General features: G+C 37.1%; 1 protein-coding gene across 2 annotated transcripts in view; it reads right to left on the bottom strand.

Annotated features, from left to right (window-relative positions):
- Positions 1 to 2,230: 2,230 nt before the first annotated feature.
- The window catches only part of LOC103708951 (serine/threonine-protein kinase 12-like), a 28,803-nt gene continuing 13,697 nt past the window's right edge, over positions 2,231 to 17,336 (bottom strand). For both annotated transcript variants that reach the window (XM_039131152.3, XM_039131151.2), the window contains exons 9-12: positions 7,691 to 7,776; positions 4,737 to 4,858; positions 3,905 to 4,016; positions 2,231 to 2,719 (exon numbers count right to left, since the gene is read on the bottom strand). In XM_039131152.3, coding sequence (XP_038987080.2) covers positions 2,612 to 2,719; positions 3,905 to 4,016; positions 4,737 to 4,858; positions 7,691 to 7,776 — 428 coding nt within the window. In that variant the 3' untranslated portion in view covers positions 2,231 to 2,611. The remainder of the gene's footprint in view (positions 2,720 to 3,904; positions 4,017 to 4,736; positions 4,859 to 7,690; positions 7,777 to 17,336) is intronic.

Consider the following 17,336-nt stretch of genomic DNA (forward strand, 5'->3'; position numbering starts at 1 on the left):
GAACAGATAGAGTAGGAATCTGCCAGTGCCAGCTGTCATTAATCATTATATCCAGGTAGAATTAATTTGGTTCGTAAAGGAACGGTACATGTCCGACCTTGAATTTTGCAATTCGTTGCACACCGGACAATGTTTCATTATGGCGGACGTTGGTTCTGGAATAAGAAAAACTGGAGTTGGAATAATTAGTCTTACAGGAATAGTTCATTCTATAATTTATTTTTTTTGGAATAGTTATATTTGGCATTGGCGATTTTGATCAAAATAGTATTTCTTAATTATAGCTGTTTTTGAAAAGCTATTTGCTACGCTTGTTTTATTTCCTTACAAGACACTGTATAAGAGCATAGGGACTTCAAACTTTGCAATATTAAAAGATGACAAATAAAATAGAATCATTATGGATGGGGACTTAAAATAGTGGTCACCGGGATAAACGGGCGGGAATCTTCACAATATCCTATCATGAGGAAACTCAAAAAGTTATGTTCGACCTTATAGATTTCCTTGCCTTCATGTTCTCAAGAGGCAAATCAAGCTGCAGATCATTTGGCAAACATTGCATGGGTTGGGTAAGAAAAGGAGGTGTGGATGGAGGAGTTTAATATACTAATAAATATATTAATATTTTATTATCATATATTTTATAAAATTAATAAATTATAATTTTAAAAAATATATCAAAAGTAGTTTTAGTATTATATGGTCAATGATTTTGAATTTTTATAAAATACTAAATAAATTACTCATGTATACCTTAAAATCTTTAATCACTAGAATATGGTATGCAAAATGTGGTGATTTTAAATTATCGGAGATCAGATTACTCTCCAAAAAAAAGAAACACCAATAATTTAAGATCATTTTTGATGATTATATTTGAGTCTCCAAGTGCCACCTAAGAGTGCAAGTACACCTCGATCAAGATATAAAAACATTAACTCCACAACTAAAAGTGGCGCGGCATTATAGTAGAAGCAAGTGCTTCCAACCATCACTCAAGATGCATGCCATAGCAGCTAACCCTTTCAACCACCATTCATTCAAGGTGCATACCCCACTCTTCAATTCACTATTGTCACTTTCGTGGTATTTTGATGTCCTTGCCGACAGGTCATCATCACCGCAACCACCACCAAAGGAGAAATATCATCTTAATACGTGCGAGGTGGTCCATGAAAAGCGTCGGCATCTTGGAGGCAATGATGGTCCTCTCTGAACTCAGCTTGTGGATGATGGTTTGCAGAGTTAATATATTCACCTCCTTCCTGATGTCACTTGCCAACTGATCTTCCTTTTCTTTTTCTTCTCTCTTTCTTTTCAGAAGGGGGATTGCGCTGAATCGCCTGATGCCTCTTGCCATTAGAAATAAAAGAAAGGCTTTCTGCTGATTCTATCTTCACTAATTAAATTAGACTGCTTGAGATTTGAGTCCTCCAGAAGTCCTAACAGACGTAAATGATATTCATGAAATATGCTAATATCGATGTACATTGGTGATATCAAGTTCAGGTATATTACAAGGTCAATCAATCTAGCTGCTGATAAATATTATAACATGCGCAAGTCTTCTATCAGTTCTCAGCATTTACTATTGCCTCTTTTTTTTTTTGGGTACATTCACTTACTATTGCCTTCATCGCTAATTTCTGAGCGGAGGCAGGATACTATATTTGAATTCCTAGTTTTCTTTTGCTTAAAAAATGGAAATTTTGATAACATTAAAAAAAAAAAAACTTAATGGGCATACATTGTTATTAGATAAGCTACTAAACTCAAAAGAACCAAAAAGTGACACTAATATAAGAATTCCATTATTTGCAATTAGCCAATTGAAGGATAAAAATGTCACAAGAATTATATCTGAAACAAAGCCATAAATTTAAAACTGATCCTTCGATTCCGAAGCCAATAAGATCAGGAGAATCTGAACTCAAAGCCGTTTAACAGAGCTAGGATTTCAACATCAGCCCATATCGTATTAGCCTATTAAATTTTGATTTAGTTGTCTATATACACTCTACATAGATCCAGGTCATCATGGCCCTGCTACCGCTGTAAACACAGACAGAGACCCCCTTATGCAGGAGACCTCAATTACCAGTGCAATGATAATGCAACAATATGGCATTCAACAAACTCTCATACGGCCAAGAAACATAATTGCGATGTCAAAGTTTGCTATCCATGCAGAGAGTAAAATCTGATCAATCCCACCACTTAAATCCAGTAAAAACAACCAGCCATGGAGCCATTTTGGTTGACACTACCATGACTATTTTGACATTTCAGAACCAGAAAGCATCATGAGGTTCTCGTACACAAAGTCATGGGCCACATGCTGTTCATTGTTCATTTTGTAACAAAATAGACGTTCATCTGACAGTAAAGGAAACCAAATGTAAAGGTACCGGTACAGGTGAATCACCTTAATCAAATATAAGCATCCACTCACAATCAACACTCAAAACCTTGAGCAAGAGATACCATCATGGCACATGATTGGTTAATAAAAAACTAAGACTGTATGTTTCTCTGCCCTATATTGGATCACTTAGATCAAGCAACCATATGGACAATCAACTTTCACAGTGACCATATAACACTCCTGCTAGACGAAATCAGAAGAACGAGATGAGCGAGAGCGGCGGCTGCTCGGGTTAGAGTGATCTTTCTTAAACATGGCCTCTAGGTTCTGAAAGCATTTCAAGGGTCTCACCTGGCGAACAGAAGTATATGAAAATACGAAGCATCAGAGTTTTATGTTAAAATTTACTGCAATGAATTATGTGGTGCCACAGCTACAGTCCAAGAAATGTCATCAGAAACATAAAGGCTGTAATTAGGGGCTCTCACTTGTAGGCCAACAAAAATGTCTGATTGATACTCATAAGAAAGCTACATCAATGCAACGCTCTGCTAAAACACTCTCCCATCAAAATCAGTAAATTTGGGTAATATCCTCCACAAAGGATATGGAAAACAATGACCTATGGTACTTGACAAAGTATCAAAGTACAGTATTGGTTTTAAGTTTGCTGTTTTTAACCAATTCAGTATGTCAATACTGGACATGATATCAGGATATCTTAGGAGTCGGAATTAGATTTTGCTAACAGGATATTATTTGCTGCTTGTAAATCTAGTAATAAAATATAAGTGATTTCATTAATAATCATATCTTTGTGTGTCTTTAGCAAAAATATTTACAGACCATCAAATAACAAACTAGGAAGCCATAACTTATGCAATGCTTCAAAACAAAATCCACATGTTGATCATCATCCAGACAATCTAAAATACTTAAACAAACTGAAATAAAATGCTTACTGATGAACATTACCTTTTCATAACATGCTCCAAAAATAAATGGCTTTCTGCTGCGTGCAAATTATCTAGTTCTAATTCATGTTAATTTAGTATTTAAGGGGTAGAGATAATGACACATGATCCATCTGTGTTAAAAGTAGGGCAGTAACTTCATCACTTGAGGCCTGAACATACTGAAACTCTCCTGAGAAAAGCACACGGGCAATAGCACTTGGATAGGATTGACCTTTACTAATTAAGTAAACATGTGGACAAGAGAAGGATACAATGTTCGACCCAATTTATTTGTTGATTTGGCAATTTTAACATAGAACTGGAAAATACCCATCAACTTTTAGTGCCTCCTTGTATTACATTTCTTTCCAGTTAACATATTATCTATTACACAGTTTACTGCAACGCATCCTAGCTGATAGTGGTTTGCTTAAAGTTTGAAAAGAACAATAGGCCTTTTCTATGATACTTTATGCAACAACTACATTAGAAAATATATACATTTAAAACCACTTGGAATGAAGGTGGAAACTTCATTCTCAAAAAAGTGTCAGGCAGAGTACGAATTTAAGAAACATACCTTCCAACGCCTCTTATGAGCAATGTGGGCCTGAATAATGGTTAACCGACCAATTATCTCTCTGAATGTCGGTCTGTCAGCAGGGTTCTCACTCCAGCATTGCTCAATTAACCTACACAATATGATCTCTAAGATTCAGAGTTTCTAACAAAAAAATGAAAATAGCAAAAGTTGGCATGCTTTTTTTAAAAGCATTCAATCTTTTTATAATTACTTATGACAAGAACTCAAAAAATTATGCTTCAAGAACTTTTTAGTGGGCAATCATTTGAATGAATGGATAAAGAAGCAGGAATAGGAGACATCTGAGTATAAAAAATGAACCATGAAAAGAATGTACCATAGTTTTACAACAACATCAGAAACATCTACTAATTCCACTCCAATAATACAGCAGTATAACATTTTAAAAGATAGAACGAGCTTTGGTGCAAAGGTAAGGTTGCTCCACTTTGATCTAGATGTCAAAGTTTGAAACATGGAAACAGTCTCTTCTTGTGCAAGTGTAAGGCTATGCAACCCTCTCCAATCTGTACAGTGGTGGGAGCCTCATACATTTGGATGCCCTTATTTTTTTTAATTTTTAAAACTTTTTAAAAGAAATGTCATACAAGTAGATGAGAAACATCTTCTCCACACTCCAATTACAGACAACAATATTTCCCATATCCTTCATCAAATGGGAAAGATGTTCAGGTTTTTAAGAAAGATGCATAAACTAGAGGATGCTGAATGATTTAAATACCCAACATGGCAAAGAGAGAGGAGTCAGATGACAGAACATATTAAATCTGCCCATATGAGAGGACATTAACACCAGTGAAAGACTTACTCTTTTAGCCCATGTGCATACAGTTTAGGTGAAGCTCTAAAAGGTGGTCGTTCTTTAGAAGCATATGCTTTTGGGACTTCATTGTCTTGTATACGGGCAAATGGAGAGCACCCTTCAATCATCTGTTAATATCAATAAAAAGCGTTTGAAATATTAGAGAAAAGCTAATCCTCACATTCTTCTTCTCAAGCATGCAAACATGCAGATAAATTATTGACAACATATCAAGTGGCAGCTGCCACAAGCAATTTCATAAATGAGAATCTGGCATTTCGAGCATACAAATGCAAATCCACTTTTTAAGCAACTACGATACATAGCATATCAAAGCAAGTAATGGACCAGACTCAGAATTTTCAGGCCAAGGTAGTTTCAGAATTGAGTTAGGCTGCCCTTGGCTTGATGAAGCCCTGATGGAGGCCCACGTCCTATTATAAATCACACCTGATATATATTTTAATATATTCATCATAAAATGAACCCCAACCACCAAGATTCTCCCTTCCCATCCCTTTCCTGACCTTCTCTCCTCTCCTCTGATCCTCACCTCTTGTGCTACTCTCCACCACCCCCCACCACTGCCACACTAGTTGGGAGACCAGCCCTCCCATGTGTGTGGTCTCAACCAGCCCCATACACTAGCCAAGTAGCATGCCTCTGGCAGCCCCAAAAGTCTCACCCTTTTGCAATAGTCAGGCTCAAATCAGCACAGTGTGGAGCCAAGCATGGCATGTCCTGGATAGGTTGGCGCATACCCAGGCAAGAGGTTGTCTTAAAAGAACCGACCAGCTTTAAGCCCCCTTAAATGGAACATGAAATTATTTATAATTTACCATTGATCAATCATATCGATCAAATTCAAAACCGGCAAGTTTGTTCAAGCTAAACATTACATTTCAACTATATTCATTTACATCAACCACTAATTAAACTAGAAAAGTGGCATTTTTTTAGCTACCTATATTAGTAAGTAGTGTGCAATATAGCAACTTCATTATGTAAAGCAGCTTATATGAATCTGCATTCCAACATGCTGAACTATATAATTACTTGTAACATAAATTAGTCATTTATGGTTTATAATAACTTACGCTTTTCAAGTACTTAATATCTAAAATTAATCTGTTCAAAAATAGCAAATTCTGTCAAAATCAACAAAGCATTACCAGCCTTTGAAGATGATTTTGTATAAGATAAAAGAAATAAAAGATTAAAAAAACAAGACAAATGAGACAAACTGAAGAGGATATGCAGCCATAAGAAGCAAACAAATATGACAATTTTTGCAACACCAGAAACCACCCTCAAATTGACCACAATGACAAAAAAAAAAACAAAAACAATGCACTATGACAATGGGAGATAAAAAGGAGGCTTACAATTTAGTGATAAAAAAATGGATTCATGACAAATAACAGGACTCAAGTAGCTGTACAGGATTATAAGAATATTGATTTACCTTCAAGTCTGAGAATGAAACCAGGATGCAACAAAGCAAGATCAGATATTCTCTGCAATGAAGTTTAATAGATATTGTGATTGTAAACCCAGCTGGGCTTCATGGAAATTACGTCAATATCTAGACAAGGTTTCACCTCCCACCTTTTACATTTTCAATTTGCCAAGATGAGAAAATGAAGGTTCCTACGAAGGGTGGCTAACACCGGCATGGGAAATAAGGCAAGGACTTCGATAAAAGGATAGCTGTTTTGGTGTGAATTCATAGTGATTCCTACTGCATGGGCATGCATTTTCCAACCTAGGATTACCCTGAGGAGCAAACATATACACTAATCAGGTCTAAGTTCAGTTCTCAGCTCAGGTCGAGTTAAAACCCCAGAGGCCTGCTATGTCACATCTAACATCAAGTCATGTCCATTCCTGGACAGATTAAGTTCTACACAATCCACAGAATAGACCACAAAATTAAGTGGGTCTGGTTTTGGAGATACTTGACCCAGCACATTCATTTACCTGGTCCCAGTCAGGCCTATTAGCATGTGGGGTTGGCCCAACCTGTATGCACACACATACAAGAGCGAAAACAAAGAAAAACAGAACTTCAAAATTGTATGGCCACAACATTTCAAAACAAAATAGCTTGAATAAAAGCACAGAAACCAACTTATAACAGAAAAGAGTGAATGATCACTAAAACTAAGACCCTAGATGGTTTAGTCCTTGCTCCACAACGACATAAATAACTCCATTGTTCTGCACAAAAATATTTATTTTTGTTCTTCATAACATCTAGCATGTCAGAACTGTGACTGCAGAAAGTGAAAAAACCTAAAAGGGACAATACCCTACTCCAACTGGAGCACTAATTTCATGAAATTCATTTCATGGTTCACAAAGGTTTTCAAAATGATGATGATTATATAGTAGATTACATAAAAGATAGTTTCAACTGAACCAATTATAGATTAGCACAAAAAAGCAGGAAATACAATATAGACAAACCCCATATGATACCATAAACAAGAGAAAAGATGGCAAACCAGCTCGCCATGTTAGCAAAATCAGTATAGTTCAAACAAGCAATATATTAAATTGGAATCAAATATCAAGACTAATCACAATCAAGGTTTTCACAATCTGACCATACTGCAGTACATACCACCACATACCGAGGTGTCTACCATACATAATGCATGATGTGCCGTGTCATATCAGCAAAATGAGTAGATACAGGGTTGGACTGCAGTACATACTACTGTTATGGTGCGTGATCCATACACACTCCCCCCTACCGTGATAATTCAAACATTGATCTCAATTCATACAAATTTCAACCCCCACATACTGTTCAAGCATAAGAGATGGAATAGTTCATAGATAAGATTGTTTGCAAAATCCATGAAATCGTTGAGCTGCTACTAGTTAGTAGAAAATATTTTTCATACATGTATTTAAGAATAGCATGCTTATATGTTTCTAGACTGCAATTTTACCTCCTGTAGAATCAAAGAAAATGAAAAGACATCCACTTTCGTATCGTATTCTTCATTCTGAAAGACCTCTGGAGCCATATACCTGCCTGTTCATTAAAAAAGAGCAATGATAAACAAAGCCTGCGCATTTAGAAAAATATTACAAAGGGTGCAATTAAACAGCATTTAACTGGTGAACCCAGTTATGCAGAAGTGTGACAAGAACTTCATGCAACTATTTATCTAGTAGAAATTTTAAAAAAACAAATCAGAAACTTGCTCCAAAAATTTATGTAGGTATTCTTCAACAACATTCCTCGCAAATATCACCATCAAGAAAAAGCTAAGATGTTCTGCCTAAATAATCTAGTCTGCACAACGCACACCATAGAATGAGTTAAGTTAGCCAGCTCAACTGACTGATTAAGCAAAACTTTCTGGAATCAAGATTCAAACAATGTGCTATCACAATCTCCCAGAGAATTTTCATCCTAGAGATTTCAACTCCTAGATTCATTCATCTTTCATGTTTGTCTTCTCTTCCACATGAAGTTCTGCTCATGAACTAAACATATAGTGACACATACTCATGGATTATGAATATTAGTCTAAAGATGGCACTAACATCTTCTAGGTATATGTACAAAGAATACCTCTTTCAGTTTATAAAGTTTTCTCTCTTCCATGCTTCTGTTTCATTTTACATAACACTTCATAGGATGAACAAATAAAAGCTGACAAGGCTGATTAATTTATGCATGTTGCGAAAAATTCAGGTTTATCCCTTGAGGATGATAGTGTTATTTTGATGATTAACAAGTAATTATCTAGAGCATGCTATAAGTTAAATTGATACTTCATTTATAAGTTCATTACTCTCAGTACATTTGTTTAATTGAAAATATATATATGGTCTTGTTCATTTGGATGAATCTAACCTTGAGAATGCAGCAAAGTGTGGATTGAGTCGACCCATAGGTTGATTGGGTCGACCCCGGCACATCTAGGAATCATCTGGCACACTTCTGCAAAAACAGCACAAATGAACAGTGAGTTGGGTCGACCCAAGGTAAGCATGAGTCGACCCAACCTCCAAAGAACCTCAAAACGCAAAGGAAGAATGCTCACTGGATTCACTGAGAGGGTCGACCCACACAGTGGTTGAGTCGACCCAAGCTTGAGTCGACCCAAACTCTGAGAGGGTCGACCCAAAGGGCAAGACAGAAAGACAGACAGAAAACGGTTCTCTGGAATTACTGAGAGGGTCGACCCAAGAAATGGTTGAGTCGACCCAAAGAATGGTTGGGTCGACCCATGGGAAGAAAGGCTGAAATTGAGGTTTCTGTGGTTACTGAGAGGGTCGACCCAAGAAATGGTTGAGTCGACCCAAGGCAAAGTTGGGTCGACCCAAGGACAGGTTGAGCCGACCCAAACACGGGCTAAACAGTAACGGCTAGTTCTGCAGATGTACTTTCTGTCCTTCCCAAGGTATGTAACGGCTAGTTTTTCAAATCTGACGAATGGGGCTTGTCCAAGGAAGGTTGAAAACTATTTAAAGGGGCACTATTCATCAGAGGAAACAACTTTTGAGTGGAAAATCAAAGAATACACAAGAAAACCAAAGAGCCCTAATCTCCTTCATCAAGAGCTTCATTCAAGAATCAAAGAAAGGGATTGAGCACATTCAAAGAGGCATCAAGAGCTCCTTCCCCCCTTGAAGAGTGAAGCTTCTTTGAAAAAGAAGAGCAAAGCGACTTCAAAGCGATAATTTCTTTCTAACTCTTCTTTATTGTTCATATTGTTTTATATGCTCATTTAGGAGTTTAAATCTTTTCTTTTCATTTGCTTAAACACTTTGTAAAGGTTCGTTGGTAAGCCCGCAAAACCAACAAAGGTTTTTGGTAAACCCGGAAAACCAAAGTTGTATAGGTTCGTTGGTGAGCCCACAAAATCAACAAGGTTTTTGGTGAACCCGGAAAACCATAGTTGTAAAGGTTCGTTGGTGAGCCCGTAAAACCAACAAGGTTTTTGGATTGTGAGCCCGGAAAACAATCCAACTGTAATCCGCGAGATTATAGTGAAATCCCAAGGGTACGCTTGGGGAGTGGACGTAGGTGCTAAGGAGAGCACCGAACCACTATACATTGTTGTGTTTGGATTGTGCTTGTGCTTTCATTCTCTCTTGCTTTTTATTCTTGCATTAGTTAACTCACACAAATAACCTAAGAAAGCATCCACCTCACTTAATTACGAAAGTTTTAAAAGCACCAAAAGTTTAAAAGAAACCAATTCACCCCCCCCTCTTGGATTGTCACCTTGGGCAACAAGTGGTATCAGAGCAAGGTGCTCCAATAGTGCTCATTGATCTAACAATCAAGAGTTAAAGATCATGGCAACCCAAATGGGAGGTGCAATGAGTGAGGGGCAATCCACGAATAGACCACCTCTATTTAATGGCACAAACTATGCATATTGGAAAGCTAGAATGAGGATATTCATTCAAGCTTCAGATTATGAACTATGGCAAATAATCACTAGAGGACCTCACACACCCACACTCAATATAGAAGGCACTATCATACCCAAACCAGAAATGGATTGGAATGAAAATGATAGAAGACTAGCACAGTTAAATGCAAAAGCCATAAATATACTTTATTGCTCTTTAGATGTAAATGAATTCAATAGAATATCCACTTGCTCCACTGCCAAAGAAATTTGGGATAGACTTGAGGTCACACATGAAGGGACCAATCAAGTCAAGGAATCAAAGATAAACATATTAGTACATAAGTATGAATTGTTTAAAATGGATTCTACCGAGTCCATAACTGATATGTTTACTCGTTTTACTGATATTATAAATGGGCTTAAAAGTTTAGGAAAATCTTATTCTAATTCTGATTTGATGCGAAAAATTCTCAGGTCTCTACCAAGAAATTGGGAGGCCAAGGTAACCGCCATACAAGAAGCAAAGGACCTCAACACACTGCAGCTAGAGGAGCTTCTAGGATCACTCATGACCCATGAGTTGACTATGAGGCAAAATTCTGAAGATGAGGTCAAGAGAAGAAAGCCTATAGCCCTAAAGACTACCACCCCTAGACAACAATCTGAATCAGAAGATTCAGATGATGATGAAGATATTGATGAAGAAGGGATGGCAGTTCTTGGGAGGAAATTCAGAAAATTCATGAGAGGTAAGAATAGATTCCATAAAAAGAAGCCCTTCTCTAAAGGTAACTCAAGCAAAGAGAAGGGTAAGGACAAAGAAAAGGGTAAGAACAAAGAAAAGGAGAAAGAAACCCCCATTTGCTATGAGTGTAACAAACCCGGGCATTATAAGATAGATTGCCCAGATTTGAAGTGGATGGCAAGAAAATTGAAAAAGAAGAATTTTATGGCTGATTGGAGTGAAAGTGAGGAATCAAGTTCAGAGGATGAAGATCATCAAGACACGGCCCAAATATGTCATATGGCCAATGACGATGAGGTAGATTCTGAACTTGACTGTGATTTTACTGTTGATGAATTACATGATGCATTTTTAGAACTCATGGAAGAACATAAGAAAGTAATTAATAAAAATAAAGCTCTAAAAGAAGAAAATCAATCTCTCATTAAAGATAAAATAAAACTATCTAATAACTATGAAACGTTAAGTAGGAAACTTGAAAATGAAACCAAGAATCTAATTGCTGAAAATATTAAGTTAAAAGAAGATGCTGAAAAGTATAAATCCTTGGTAGATAAATTTACTCTTAGTTCTACCAAATTGAATATGATACTTGATAGTCAAAGAGCTGTATATAATAAGGCTGGTTTAGGTTATAGAACAAATACAAAACAAAAATTCTTAAAGAATATCTTTGTAAAAGCTAAAAATGAAAATGTTACTTGTTATTGTTGCAATAAGATAGGACATAGAGCATATGAATGTAACTTTAGAAAGTCTAGTCAAAACAAATCAAGTAATAATCAAAAGATTAAATTCAAGAAAGTTTGGGTTCCAAAAGGAACATGGAGTACTAACCCTAAAGGACCCAACTTAGTTTGGGTACCTAAAGTTTCATCTTGATTTTGATTGCAGGTGTGTCTTGCAGCTGATAAAGTTGAAAAACGTTGGTATCTAGATAGCGGCTGTTCAAGACACATGACCGGTGACGAAGATCAATTTGTCACCTTGGAACCAAAGAAAGGTGGAGTAGTAACCTATGGAGACAATGGTAAAGGGTATATCATTGGAAAGGGTAAAATTTTCATTGCTCCATCTGTTTTTATAGAAAATGTTTTGTTAGTTAAAGGTTTGAAACATAATCTTCTTAGTATAAGTCAATTTTGTGATAAAGGATTTAAAGTTACATTTGAAGCATCTGTATGTATAATCACAAATCCTAAAGATAATAGCATTGTACTTGTAGGACAAAGGCAAAGAAATATTTACTTAGTAGATCTTCATGAATTAGGCAAGAAAAATGGTTTATGCTTAATTACTAATGAAGAAAAGAAGAATGAAACTAGTTGGCTTTGGCATCGAAGACTAGGACATGCTAGTATGGAATTAATATCAAAACTAGTTAAAAAGGAATTAATAAAGGATGTGCCAAAATTGATTTTTGAAAAGGACAAAATATGTGGACCATGTTCATTAGGAAAACAAACTAGATCATCTTTTAAATCGAAAAATGTAGTATCAACAACTAGACCATTTGAACTCATACATATGGACTTATTTGGACCTACTAGAACTACAAGTCTAGGAGGAAAGAAATATGGACTAGTCATTGTTGATGATTTTTCAAGGTATACATGGGTTTCATTTTTGGCACATAAGAATGAAGCATTTTCAGAATTTTTGAAACTATACAATAAAATCATAAATGAAAAGAAACTCACATTGGTAGCAATTCGAAGTGATCATGGCACGGAATTTGAAAATCAACACTTCGAGGAATTTTGCACTAAAAATGGAATATCACATCAATTTTCAGCACCTAGAACGCCTCAACAAAATGGGGTTGTTGAAAGGAAAAATAGGACATTGGCAGAAATGGCACGCACAATGTTGTGCGAGTCAAATCTTCCAAAGTACTTTTGGGCTGAAGCTATAAACACTTCTTGCCATATTCTAAATCGAGTTTTAATACGACCTATAACTAAGAAAACTCCTTATGAACTTTGGAAGAATAAGAAACCCACTGCAAAATATTTTAAAGTGTTTGGATGTAGATGTTTTATCTTAAATAACGGCAAGGAGGACTTAAGTAAATTTGATGCCAAGTCAGATGAAGGTATCTTCTTAGGATACTCCACATCTAGCAAGGCATACAGAGTATTCAACAAAAGAACCTTAGTAGTGGAAGAGACGGTCAATATTATATTTGATGAGTCTGATAGTGAGTCTGCTAGGAAAGAAAACTCTATTGATGATGATACAGGAATTATCGATTTTGAGAAGTTAAAAATTGATGACGTACCAAATCAAGATAAGGGAGATGATTGCGTGCCACCACAACCCCAAGACGTGTCAAAAGAATGGAGGTATGCACATGGACATCCTAAAGACTTAATTATTGGTGATCCATCTCAAGGGGTAAGAACTCGATCCTCTCTTAGAAATTTAAATGATTATCTTGCTTTCGTTTCACAATTAGAACCTAAAACTTATGAAGAAGCTGAAAAAGATACTAACTGGATAAATGCCATGCAAGAGGAATTAAATCAATTTAAAAGAAGTAATGTATGGACATTAACTGAAAGACCAAAGCATAATTCAGTAATTGGAACAAAATGGGTATTTAGAAATAAACTAGATGAAAATGGAGTAGTTATAAGAAATAAGGCCAGACTCGTAGCTAAAGGATACAATCAGGAAGAAGGAATAGATTATGATGAGACATTTGCTCCTGTAGCTAGATTAGAAGCTATTAGATTACTTCTAGCATTTGCATGTTTTATGGATTTTAAATTATATCAAATGGATGTGAAGAGTGCATTCTTAAATGGTATTATTGAGGAGAAAGTATATGTAGAACAACCTCCAGGATTTGAAAATCATGAATTGCCAAATCATGTGTTTAAACTACATAAGGCATTATATGGATTAAAGCAAGCACCTAGGGCATGGTATGATCGACTAAGTAAATTTCTGCTTGAAAATGATTTTTGTAGAGGAAATGTAGATAAAACTTTATTTATCAAAAGAAAGGACAAAAATCTATTAGTGGTACAAATATATGTAGATGACATAATCTTTGGTGCCACTAATGATACTCTATGCAAAGAATTTGCTGATTTAATGCATGGAGAATTTGAGATGAGTTTGATGGGAGAACTAAGTTTCTTTTTAGGATTACAAATCAAACAAACCAAAGAAGGCATTTTCATTCATCAAACTAAGTATACAAAGGAAATACTGAAGAAGTTTGGGAATGAAAATCATAAGAAAATTGGCACTCCAATGAATCCTACTAGTAAGCTAGACAAAGATGAAAAAAGAAAAAGTGTTGATATTAAGCTTTATAGAGGACTAATTGGATCCTTGCTCTATCTTACTGCTAGTAGACCCGACATTGTATTCAGTGTAGGGATATGTGCTAGATACCAATCGGATCCTAAGGAGTCACATTTATGTGCAGTTAAGAGAATCCTTAGATATTTAAGAGGAACTACCACCATTGGATTATGGTACTCGAGAGACTCATGTCTAGATTTGCTTGCATACTCAGATGCAGATTTTGCCGGATGCAAATTAGATAGAAAGAGCACAAGTGGCACATGTCAATTCTTAGGAAGCAATTTAGTATCATGGTTTAGTAAAAAGCAGAATTCAGTGGCACTATCCACAGCTGAAGCTGAATACATAGCTGCTGGTAGTTGTTGTGCCCAAGTATTATGGCTCAAGCAACAATTAGAGGACTATGGAGTTAAACTAGATAATATTCCTATTAAATGTGATAATACTAGTGCTATCAATCTCACTAAAAATCCAGTTCAGCACTCTAAGGCCAAACACATAGAAATAAGGTACCATTTCATTAGGGATCATGTGCAAAATGGAAATATATGTATTGAGCATATATGCACAGAAAAACAATTGGCCGACATATTTACAAAACCATTGAGTGAAGATAGATTCTGTATGCTCAGGAGGGAATTAGGTATATGTGATCCTTTTATTGAATAAATATGAGAGGGAGCTAGTAGTCTCATGATACATTCCTCTAACTTCAAAAATCCCATGAAACATGAGTCAAACTTGTTATCTATAGATTTCTTACTCATGTATCATTGTTCCATAAAGAGCTTATAAGGATTGGAAGCAAGGAAAACCTTTTAGAAGCAAAAAGGGAGAGAAAACAAATTTCTGCACTTGGGTCGACCCAACGTTGAGTCGACCCAAGAAAATTCTTGAGTCGACCCAACGTCGGGACCCCACTGTTATAAGGGGGCCCAAAAGCTCATCTAGGGCACTGTTTGCCCTTTGTCTTCTTCCGAAAAGCCTAGTCCCCACTCTCCAATCTCCACTAAACTCTTCCAAACAGTAGATTTCCTAAAGATCTTGGAGAAATGGGACCCAAACGAGCCGTAGCCAAGAGATCCGGAAGAGTGACCCGAGTCCAACAAGAGGAAAGGCGCCCTACCGAGCCTTCTCCCGTGTCTCCACGACGTGAGGCACGTGCGGAGGTCCCTCCTCCTCCTTCCCCCTCAGTGATCCTTGCAAGATTTGCGGGGAGGCCGGTTACTACCGGAAGAAGGATCCATTCGGAGTTTTTCAACCAAGAAGGATTTAGGATTTGGGAATGGATCCAAAGACAAGGTTGGGAGTATCTTTGCTCCCTTGATGTGGTGGTTTACCCCGGGTTGGTCCAAGAGTTCTACGCCTTCCTCAAGACTGGTATGGGAGGGCTTATTTCAGATGTTAGAGGGTTTCGGATCCGTGTATCCGAGGAGAGCTTGAGTGAGCTACTACGCCTACCCTGCACAGGAGCTACTCCGGAGAGGCCAGAAGACAAAATGGGAGCCTTACGATTGATCATGGAAAATGAGAACTTCGACTTCTCTCAGAAGGTAATAGCTAGTTCTCTTTCCGCCGAAATGAGATTATTGCTCAACATGATCAATAGGATTTTATTTCCAAAGACCGGGATATTCGATCTCATCTCAGAGCGAGATCTTGCAGTTATGGAGTGTATAATTCGGGGGATTCCCCTAAATCTTCCGGCCATGATATTGAGGCAGATGAGGAAGGTAATATGCAACAACAGGGTATCACTACCTTATGGTATGATACTTACATTGATCTTCCGTCAGCATGGGTTACCTCTCGAGGAGGAGGCATTCAAGAATCTGCATCCCACAGACACGTACACTGCACGGACACTCATACGCATGGGATATGCGAAAGTAAACGGGCAGTGGATTCACACCGGTGCAGGCATTCAGGGTGAGGCACCAGAGGGAGAGGCACCAGAGGATGAGGATGAGGAGCCTATGGATCATCCTACTGCACCCTCAGAGGCTGGACCATCGTCATCTGCTCCTCCGACAGATACGGATGACTTCTGGAGCAGGATGACAGAGCTCATGACAGCCCAGGCGAGGACTATTACTGACGGGCTCACGAGCCGATTAGACGCCCGGTTGGATGTCATGTCTGCTGATATCAGTGATCTGAGGCAGCAGATTGGAGCACTCCAGAGAGAGAGGGAGACACATGGACCATCTGTGCCACAGGCTGCTGAGTCAGAGATATCGGCACAGAGTCATCCAGCTCGACGTGCTCCACGCCAGACTCAGTCTCACCAGGCTCGACCTCCCCTCGCCACGTATGCTAGGAGGATGAGGACTAGATCCCAGCCATTAGATTCTCCCTAGGCTGATCTTAGTATCTATGTTTAGAGCCTAGGCTAGAAATCTAGTTCTCATATGTATCTTGCTTTTCCCTTATATCTTTAAATCTTGATTGAGGAACATTGTACTTATCTTTATTTTGGGCATTAATGTATGAAAATGTTCCTATTTTGATCAATGAAGTCTGAAGTTTATTCTTTATTGCATCTTTTCCCATATATATGTTTTTGATGATAACAAAAAGGGGGAGAAGAGAAGGAAAGAGTATATAAAGGAAAGAGTATATAAAGGAGAAGAGAAGGAAAGAGTGGAGAAGAGAAGGAAAGAGTATATAAAGGAAACGAGAAGAAAAGAGTATATAAAGGGGGAGAAGAAAAGATAGAGTATTCACTTCGAGAAAAGAAAGAGTATTTCATTTGACAAGTTAAGAAAGAGTATTGATTTTGGGAGAAGCAAAGATAGTGTTTAAAGAAAAGAATATTAATTCTGTGAGAAAGAGTGAGTAAAGAAGTTATGAAAAGAAAAGAGAAATAAATGGGCAAACAAATTGAAAATCATATAAGAAAGCTTATATATCTAAGGGGGAGCAATTTGTAACAATGAAAACCATCAAATCAAAAAATTTCTATCATAATTCAGAATTTGGCACATATAAATTCAAAATTTGGCACGCTCCTCTCTCACCCCGATACATAAGCTGAAACTCATATTTTATCTCAAATTTTTGAAGTTTCATTGCTAATGAATTATAAATGAAAGGGAGAGCCATTCAAAAAGTCACATTGGCAAATTTTGAATAATATAGGGGGAGATT

The sequence above is a fragment of the Phoenix dactylifera genome, chromosome 9, assembly GCF_051530095.1.
Source record: "Phoenix dactylifera cultivar Ajwa chromosome 9, Ajwa_hap1_PhDact_Kaust_v1.1, whole genome shotgun sequence".
Taxonomy (NCBI): Eukaryota; Viridiplantae; Streptophyta; class Magnoliopsida; order Arecales; family Arecaceae; genus Phoenix; species Phoenix dactylifera.